Here is a 10000-nt window from a genome sequence, read left to right on the forward strand (position 1 = left end):
TGGACTTGCTCACAGCCAATCAACAGCAAGCATTCTTGGGTTTAATGCATCATGTGATTGGTCCACTGCCACAGCAGCTACAACCCGTCTGTGGTGGTGAAGTCGTGGTGAATTTGAGTTAGCAGTTCAGCAGCCAAGATGCCACCTAAACGCTCTAAAGTGTGTCTACACTACACGCCTGTTACTATGGATACAAGACAGAGACCTAAATGTGTTAATGGGAATCTGATGAAGTACTCAGCTGGTATCGGGATCACTTTAAAGAGACTTAATGTTCCATAAGGTTCAATTTTTGGACTATTGCTTTATTCCTCCCATAAATGAGGCTCATTTGGGTCCAAAGAGAGAAATATTAAGCCTTTAATGTTTCTGCTTTTTATTATAAATCCACTAAAATAAAGAAGAAAAGAAATCTGTGGTCTCCTGTGACTTAAGATAACAAACGAAAACCAACTTTTTTTTCTCCTGGATTGATATCGTAGAGTTTGATCCGAGTTGGCCGAACAACTTGACTTAATGTTTTCTGATGTTTATTTTTAAAAACGACCCACGAGGCTGAAAGCTTGGACCTCTTCTTTCTCAGTAGGTTATAATAAAAGCTCTGCTAGACATTAATGTTTGTTACTTTGTGTAGATTTCTATCAAACAACCTACAATTGTTTTGTTTGTGTGCGAAAATAGACACATTTTTATTCTCATATATACTAATTTGATCTTATTGTGGGAACAGCAGTGTATAGATCTGTGTATGTCGTAATTAAAGTTAATTATAAGCTAAATATTGGTGTCTTCAGTGTGTTTCTAAGGAAATCTGATGTTGGGAATCTCTAATGATAAACCCTACGAGGTATATTAACCTTTTACGGGGGAAAATTTGGCTACTTTTATTTGCTTTTTTCCCCCCAATATCTTCAATAAATCAATGTTGACAATCCTTTTTTTTTTTTTAAGGCTCCATGAAAAGCTTTGGGAACAACATCAAGCAGCTAGATTTTGGGTTGAATCGATATTTTGCTTTAAAAAAAAAAAACTCCCCAGAAAAAACATTGTTTTCCGAGTGTTTCTCCAAATAATTAAAGCACTTTTTTTTTATTCCTGGGAAATAAAAACAGCGTCTGAGTTGGCGTTGCAGCAGCCGACATCTTTCTTTAATTTTAAAGAGGGGGGGGGGGGGATATTATGAAAACAGGAAACAATCGAAGAATTCACAGCTTTGATTTTTTTTTAACACCTCGATTTCGCAGATTTCGACCACTTCTGTGTCGTCTGATTTTTTTAATACTTTTCCTCCGACGTCATTCCCGGTCCCTCTCTTTGATTTACACTCATGCAAACCCTGCTTTCAATTTACATCTGGAAGGGTTTGTGTGTCATATTGTCATCTGTTATGGTCTCGCTGTGCTTTTGTATTTCTGTTTAGAAACCTCGATGTTTATTTATTGTTTAACGTAACCTTTCTCTTCATGTGGTTCTTCTTCATGTTTGTGCTCATTCATTTAACCCTCCTGTTGTCCTCGAGTCAAGGAAGGAAGGGAGGAAAGGAAGGAAGGGAGGAAGGAAAGGAAGGAAAAGAGGGAGGAAGGAAGGATGGAAGGGAGGGAGGAAGAAGGAAGGAAAAGAGGGAAGAAGGAAGGAAGAGAGGGAGGAAGGGACGGAAGGAAGGAAGGAAGGAAGAACGGAGGAAAGAAAGAAGGAAGGGAGGAAGGTAGGGGGAGGAAAGAAAGAGAAAAGGAGGAAAGGAAGAAGGAAATGAAGGAAGGAGGGAAGGAAAGAAAGAGAAAAGGAGGGAGGGAGGAAGGAAAGGAAGGAAGGAGGGAAGGAAAGAAGGAGGGAGGAAGGAAAGACAGAAGGAAGGAAGGAAAGGAAAGGAAGGAAGGAAAGAAAGAAAGAAGGAGGGAGGGAGGAAGGACAGAAGGAAGGGAGGAAAGAGAGAAGGAGGGAGGGAAGAAGGACAGATGGAAGGAAGGAAGGAAGGAAGGAAGGAAGGAAGGAAAGAAGGAACAGTCAAAACAGACGTGGTTAATTTGACCCGGGAGGACGACAGGAAGGTTAAAAAAGGAAATTCCTGTTTTGTGTTTTAATTGAGTACAAACTTTTCTCCAAAAGAGCAAAAAGACATTGAACAAAAAAACCCAAAATCAGAAATATGTTGAATTCCAGGTGGGGGGAGAGAAAAGGCATTTGGGGTGAAAGAGGATATGATTCAGAGGTGGGCGAGCCTGAGCTTTCAGCCACGACAGAAGCTGCAGCGGAGGATCTGTTTCAGTCTGTTTGCAATTACGGATAAACAGCCTGGAAGCCAGAGAGCCGGGTTCTTCGGTGGAAAGGAGAACTCGCATTCCTGCGGAGCGACGAGCACCGGAGCCGGGTCGCTCCGAGGTGAAACCAGCCGGAGGAACCTCAGGCATCGCGCCCGCTGGACCAGGAGCCTCATGTGTCTCCTCTTATATATATCTGAGCGGAGGGGCAACTCGCTTCTCTCTGCCGTGTTTACCCTCCGAAGGGGGGAAACCCGACCCCTGCCCCCCCCTTATTCTTCTCAGAGGAGGTCAAAGGTGAGAGGTTAAAGTTTACCCACAAAAATGTTCCCGACATGGACCTTTAGGTCTCGATCTGGACTCAGTGTGGAAGCTGCTCTTAGACTGAAACTGAACTGAACCGGCTGCTGATCAAAACAACCTCAGAGTCCATTTAGTAGCTGCTGTAGTAGGACCTTTCAGTCATATCACATGATCTTCATCAGTGGGAGGAGTTGTCATGGAATTGAAGATGTTTTCTGAGCTCTGTGTTTCTTTAAGGACTTTTTCTTCTTCTTTCCATTGGCGTAAAAGTTGAGGCTCAAAGTACATTTTTGACCATTTAGTAGCTACTTTAGAAGGAGCTTTCAATCATATCACATGATCCTCATCAGTGGGAGGAGTTGTCATGGAATCGTAGATGTTTTCTGAGCTCTGTGTTTCTTTAAGGACTTCTTCTTCTTCTTTCCATTGGGTAAAAGTTGAGACTCAAAGTTTACTAATTTTGATCTTGTCTTAAAGGTCCATTTAGTAGTGTTCTGGAGCTTTCAGTCATATCACATGATCTTCATCAGTAAATGAAGAGGTTGTCATGGAATAGTAGATGTTCTGTGTTTCTTTAAGGACTTCTTCTCAACACGGGCTTCAAAGTTGAGACTCAAAGTACATGCTCGACCATTTAGTAGCTACTTGAATATGAGCTTTCAATCATATCACATGATCTTCATCAGTGGATGGAAATGCCTGGTTGCCATGGAATCGTAGATGTAGGACTTTCTTCTCCACATTGGCTTCAAAGTTGAGAGTCAAAGTTCATTCTTGACATTTTGATCTCCTCTTAAAAGGTCCATTTAGTAGCTGTTCTGGAGCTTTCAGTCATATCACATGATCTTCATCAGTGGACAGGGTTGTCATGGAGTCGTAAATGTCTTCTGAGCTCTTTAAGGACTTCTTCTCAACGTCAACATAAAAGCTCACTCTTGACATTTTGACACAGCAGTTAACAAAATCTCCTCCCAACGTCCATTTAGTAGCTGTTGTGGAGCTTTCAATCGTTAAAACATGATCTTCATCGCCGACGTTTGGTGGAAGCACAAAGACGGACGGCGATCCTGGAGTTTTAATCTTAAGCCAACGTTGAATGAAAAAGGAGGAAATTTGACCATCTTACGATTTCATGGCAACAGATAAAAGACTCAAACTGCTGATGAGGAGCATGTGATGTGCTCGAAAGCTCCGACATTTACCACCACTGCCCCCTAGTGGCCGTTCCTTAAGCTGCAACTCATGACATTAAATATTTACTCTTTTTTCTTTACAGGTTTTATTTCATCTGTGATTCTTTTGGGGTGCTTTGTGTAAATCTAAATAAACTCGACTCTCTGCGTGAACAAGAATGTTTACTCGTGTGATGACGTCATCTCCTGCTCTCCCGAATTTTCCCGACATTTTGATTGCGCAATGTGATCTTCACCTTTTCCATAAATGATCCATTAATGATTCTTCCTCTGAGTTTCTTTCTATGTAAACTGGGAATTTTCTTCTTTTTTTTTCTCCTTCACTTTCACTTTCTTTTCTATGTGAAGTGTTTTTATGTCCTTTCTCTCTCTCTCTTTTTTCTCTTTCTCTTAATCCACCAGTGATTTGAGGTCAGGCAGTCCTTTCAGCTTCAGGTCCAGCAGCATCTGACCGTAAGCTTTTCCCTGAGAGAAGAGAAACAGAAATTAAAAAAGAAAGAGAGATAAGCAACTGAGAAAAAAAAAAACAACAAAAAAGAAGAAAAGAAACAGCTTCGTCATCAGAGTGAAAACATTCTTAGCAGATGAACTCGTCTGTTTTCAACCTCACAGGCTGAATTTTTGCACGTTCGATGTGTTTGAAGCTTTATGGGAAGTGTGTGTGAGGTGTGTGTGTTCGCACATTGTGACGACGCTAAGTGTGTGTGTGTGTGTGTGTGTGGTGTGTGTCTTTGATGTGCTGTTGGATTCCAGCAAGGTGGTAAAACAAAAGTTTACAGGAGCGTCTGAACAACAGAGGGAGAAGAGAAAAGAAGAAGAGGAGGAGGAAGAGGGTGAAAGGCAGAAGGGAAGTCTTTTGACCAAAATGTAGATAGTAGTCATATTTTACATATTTGAATTGTTTTTTTGTGTATTAAGGGTTAGGGTTCATTTTTAAGGTTGTAGCTGCAGTCATATCTACACAGTTGCCATGGTTACAGGTGTAGGCATTACAACAGACCGGATGTGACTTTTATCCACTTGAATTCTGGGCATATTGTTGTGGATGTGTTACTAAAAAAAAATTATATATATATATATATATTTTTTTTTTTTAAGTTAAACTCTGTTAGCATACATCACTTTCTCATCTGCCACTTCCTGTTAGCTGACCAGATGTGCACCTTCAAAATAAAACTAATTATTTGGGCTCCTGGTTTAGATGTTTGAATCATCTTCATTCTCACCTGTGACTGTGAGATTAATATAAATGTGACTTTTTAACAGAGTTTTTGCAGGTAATTTACAAGTTTTAATCTACAAACTTTTAAACATTCATTACATTACACACTCTTTATTAAGCTAAAGTAGACGAGCGTCGTCTTCTACTGAAACAAAGGAGCAACGATCTCAGCTTCCCAAACCTGAGCTGCTGGATGGGAAAGAAAGGAGGGAGAGAAAAGAAGAGGTGACGAAAGACAGAAAACAGAAAGAGGAAGAAGCTCCAGGGGTTAAGAAAGAGCTGTGTGTGTGTGTGTGTGTGTGTGTGTGTGTGTGTGTGTGTGTGTGTGTGTGTGTTACCTGGGGGTCACTGCGTAGAGACGCCACCCCTCCCCCACCCAGTGAACTCTGCAGGACGAAGTTGAGGCTGTGGATCCCCGGCAGAGTGTACCTAAAAAAAACGACCAAAAAAACAACAACAAACAAACGTATAAAAATGAGGCTCGTAACCCACGGCAACGCAAAACTTTCACACACTCGTGAAAACACACACACACACACACACACACACAGGCCTGCCAGCATGTGTTGGTACGGCGGTTTTATTGCACTCGCTTACATGCAAGAGGTAAGAGAAGTGTGTGTGTGTGTGTATAAATGTGTGTGCGTGTGTAAATGTGTGTGTGTGTGTTTTCTTCGTGTGTGTTTCTAGGTGTACAGGAAAGAGAGGGGGGAAGGATCAAACGTGACCATATGCAAAACCTGTGAGTGTGTGGGTGTGTGTGTGTGTAAATGTGTGTGTGTGTACATACATATGTGTGTGTGGTCGTACATATGTGTGTGTGTATAAATGTGTGTGTTTTCTTCATGTGTGTGTTTGCAGGTGAACAGGAAAGAGAGGGGGGAGGTTCAAACGTGACCATATGCAAAACTTGTGAATGTGTGGGTGTGTGTAAATTTATGTGTGTAAAAGCGAGAGTGTGCATGTGTAAATATGTGTGTGTGTGTGTGTGTGTAAAAGCGTAAGTGTGTGTGTGTGTGTGTGTAAAAGTGTAAGTGTGTGTGTGTGTGTAAAAGTATAAGTGTGTGTGTGTGTGTGTGTGTGTGTGTGTAGTTAAACAGGAAAGAGGGGGAGGTTCAAACGTGACCATATGCAAAACCTGTAAAAGTGTTTCTGCCTGTAAACAGTTACGTGTGTGTGTGTGTGTGTCTCTGTGTGTGTGTGTCTCTGTGTGTGTGTGTCTGTGTGTGTGTGTGTGTGTGTGTGTGTGTATGTGTGTGTGTGTGTGTGTGTGTGTGTGTGTGTGCGGGCCTCCTGCAGGTTTAATGGGAGCAGGCGGTGCACTAATGAAGCGTCTGTGGCAGCGTGGAGGTGTGAGAGGAGACGCAGGTCAGCGAGCTTTACGGCCTCCAACCTCGTCATTACGCTAATCGCTAACACGCCGCGCGCTGACTCATCGCTCAGACACGTCCGCTCCGTCGTACAAAAGGACTTCACACACACACAAGTACCCCCCCCCACCAAAAAAACCCCCATCATACCAGGACATTAACACCTAAACCTCGTCAGCTGGTCGTCATGTCTCATAGATCTTACAGTGAGGCTATGTGAGTTTTGCTCTATGTCGCCCCCTCTGGCCACAGGTGGTAATTACAGGAGAATAAACCATCAACACAGGACTGAGGTGTAGTAAGAAGAAAGAAAGGAAGGAAGAAAGAAGAAAGGAAAGAAGGAAGGAAGGATGGTAAGAAGGAAGGAAGGAAATATGGTAGGAAGGAAGGAAGGATGGTAGGAAGGAAGGAAGGAAATATGGTAGGAAGGAAGGAAGGAAGGAAGGGAAGGAAGGAAACATGGTAGGTAGGAAGGGAGGAAGGAAGGAAAGATGGAAGGAAGGAAGGAAGGAAGGGAGGAAGGAAGGAAGGAAGGAAGGAAGGAAGGAAGGAAGGAAAAAGATGGTAGGAAGGAAAAGAAGGAAGGAAGGAAGGAAAAGAAGGAAAGAAAAGAAGGAAGGAAGGAGGGAAGGAAAGATGGTAGGAAGGAAAGAAGAAAGGAAGGGAAGGAAGGAAGACAGAAGGGAAGGGAAGGAAAGAAGAGAAGAGAAGGAAGGAAGGAAGGAAGGAAGGAAGGAAGGAAGGAAGGAAAGATGGTAGGAAGGAAAATAAGGAAGGAAAGAAGGAAGGAAGGAAGGAAGGAAGGAAAGAAGGAAGGAAGGAAGGAAGGAAGGAAGGAAGAAAAAAAAGGAAACTTTTTTTCAAAATAAAATAAAACCTTTGTTATTGTGCCCTACTTCTTCTTATTATTATGGTTGTAACCATGGTGACGCAGTGCTTGTTTAACACGTTAATCTCTAACTTTGTAGTTTAACAGTAGCTCAAATAAAAGTCCTAAAAATAATCAGCAACATGAATCCTTTCTCACAGCTTCTTTCTTTCTTCTTTCTTTTCAAACATGTTTTTTTTAAGGTTTTGTGCCCAAACTCTGACACATAATGGAAAGAAAGTGAGTCATTTTAACAAAGATGTTTCATGCATCGAACATTTAGACAGTTTACGTTGCAGAAAAAGCTTCTCTTTGTCTGTGAGAAGCTTTTTTTTTTATTGTTTTGGAGACAAAGTGAACATCGAGAGCCTCCAGCTGTCACAACTACAAACCCCTGGCTTCTATTATGTCTGCCCTGCTGGGTAATTACAGGCTTTTCTACCTTATGATAGTCAGTTATGTTTATTGTGGCGGTTCGTCTCGGTTTCAGTGGAAGTTGTGTTCCCTGCTTTCTCTCAGTCAGTTGTGGTTTTTCTCCTTCATGACTACGGTATGATGGTCCGAACCGCAGCCGTCCCCTCAGTGTCTTCGGCACTCTGTTAAAGCTCCGTCAGCTCAGCGTTTGTGGGCTTTTGAACACGGAGCCGGTTAACGTGGTTTAGGATGTTTTTAAATGGGAGTTTTTTAGTTTTTAGTCGTTCCTCTTTAAGTTATAGAGGAACATAACAAACAGCTGTGAAGCTTTAGGAAACGACTCAACAATACAAGACGCTGTAGGACAGATATACAATATAATATCTTCATTACTGATTAAGATATGTTTGGCAGGGTTAAGTCTATAAAACATCAACAATAAGAACAATCGTCTGTCTGAATTTGCCTTTTGGATCGACTTGAGTCCAGACTTATAGTAGACTTTCCTTCAAAGACTTAGAGTTTCTATATAAAAGGTTGAGACTCGATCAACTTTGACTTGATCTCTAAAGACCTGAGCATTGACTTGGTCTTATCCTAAAACCTTTACTCAAACTAGAGTAACCCTCCGAGACTCGATTTGAGCAAAGCGTTTCCTTAAAAAAGAAATATTTAAAAGACTTGAAGCTCGATCAACTTGGACTTGTCTTCAAAGACTTGATATCTAAACACTTGAGCATCGACTCAGACGGTCCTTAAAGGCTTCAGACTTGATTTGGACTCTCAATTTAAAGACTTCGGACTGGACTCGGACTAACCCTCCAAGACCTTTCCTTTAAAGAAAATGTCCTACTTCCTATTTAAAGACTTGGGACTCATTCAACTTGGATTTAAACTCTTAAGATTGTAGCCTTGGCTTGGGACTTGTCCTCAAAGGCTTCAGACTTGATTTGGACTTTCCATTTTAAAACTTTAGCCTTGACGTAGACTTCTTGCCCCTCAAAGATCTGGACTTTCTATTTCAAGACTTGAAACACGATCAACTTGGACTTGTTGTCAAAGGCTTGATATCTAAACACTTCGAGCATCGACTCAGACTGTCCTCAAAGGTTTCAGACTTGATTTGGACTTACCCTAAAAACTTTTCTTAAACCTTCCATTGAAAGACTTCGGACTGGACTCGGACTAACCCTCCAAGACTTGAATTGAACTTGGCCTTTGCTTAAAAAAATTGGACTTGATATCTAAACACTTGAGCCTTGACTTGGACTTGTCCTCAAAGGCTTCGGACTGGATTTTGACTTTCAATTTAAAGACTTCGGACTGGACTCGGACTAATCCTCCAAGACATTTCCTATAAAGAAAACTTCATACTTCCTATTTAAAGACTTCGGACTCATTCAACTTGGACTTAATCTCTACTTGTCCTCAAAGACTTGACACCTGACTTGGTCTCTAAACACTTGCGCCTTGACTTGGGCTGTCCTCAAAGGCTTCGGACTTGATTTGGACTTTCCATTTTAAAACTTGAGCCTTGACGTAGACTTCTTTCCCTCAAAGACCTGAACGTTCTGTTTCAAGACTTGAGACTCGATCAACTTGTGGCGCTTTTCCACTACACAGTTCTAGCTCTTCTCTACTCGACTCGACTCAGGTTTTTCTTTGCGTTTCCATCAGGGATAGTACCTGGTACCTGGTGCTTTTTTAGTATCTGCTCTGTCGAGGTTCCAAGCGAGCCGAGCCGATACTAAAATGTGACGTCAACAGACTGCCGGCCATTGATTGGTCAGAGAGTCACTGGAAGAGTCATGAGCCGTCCCACACAAGAATCAAACCCAACATTTATAAATAACAACAACAGCGTTACAGAGATTGGTTTCTCTTCTCTTGCTTTGTGTGAGACAGAAAGCCTCATACAGCAGCAGGAAGGAAGGAAGGAAGGAAGGGAGGAAAGAAGGAACAGTCAAAAGCAGACAGGGTCAATTTGACCCGGGAGGACGACACGAAGGTTAAACAATCTAACTATTTTGTTGTTGAAAGAATTAGCAAATTATCATTAAAAATATTCTTAAAATCGGCAAGAATTTGGGAAAACTGAGAAATATAGAGACAAAAATGTAATGTTTAAAGAAAAAAAGATGAACTAAGTGGTAAAATATTAATAAAAAAGAACAAAAACAGAGAACTGCAGCTTTCTGAGATAAAATAGGTCAACAGGACTTTGTTTAAATATGTCAGGTATGAAGAATATGTTGAAATGTGACCTTAAAATTAAAAAGTTTAGTCTGCAGAGGAGATAAATACTGAAAAGAAGAAGAAAACAAACAGAGAGGAAGTTGGACTGGATCGTGACTAACGTCTCCGCAGATTGA

The 10000-nt window shown here is 41.4% G+C and overlaps 1 protein-coding gene across 1 annotated transcript in view; it reads right to left on the minus strand.

Annotated features, from left to right (window-relative positions):
* Positions 1-3192: 3192 nt before the first annotated feature.
* Positions 3193-10000, minus strand: part of LOC133976779 (uncharacterized) — a gene marked incomplete at its 5' end in the record, with an annotated part of 18362 nt that continues 11554 nt past the window's right edge. Inside the window, 2 exons of the mRNA XM_062414977.1 lie at positions 3193-4219; positions 5315-5405. Of these exons, the coding sequence (XP_062270961.1) occupies positions 4145-4219; positions 5315-5405 (166 nt within the window). The remainder of the gene's footprint in view (positions 4220-5314; positions 5406-10000) is intronic.

The sequence above is a fragment of the Scomber scombrus genome, unplaced genomic scaffold (assembly GCF_963691925.1).
Source record: "Scomber scombrus unplaced genomic scaffold, fScoSco1.1 SCAFFOLD_353, whole genome shotgun sequence".
Classification (NCBI taxonomy): Eukaryota; Metazoa; Chordata; class Actinopteri; order Scombriformes; family Scombridae; genus Scomber; species Scomber scombrus.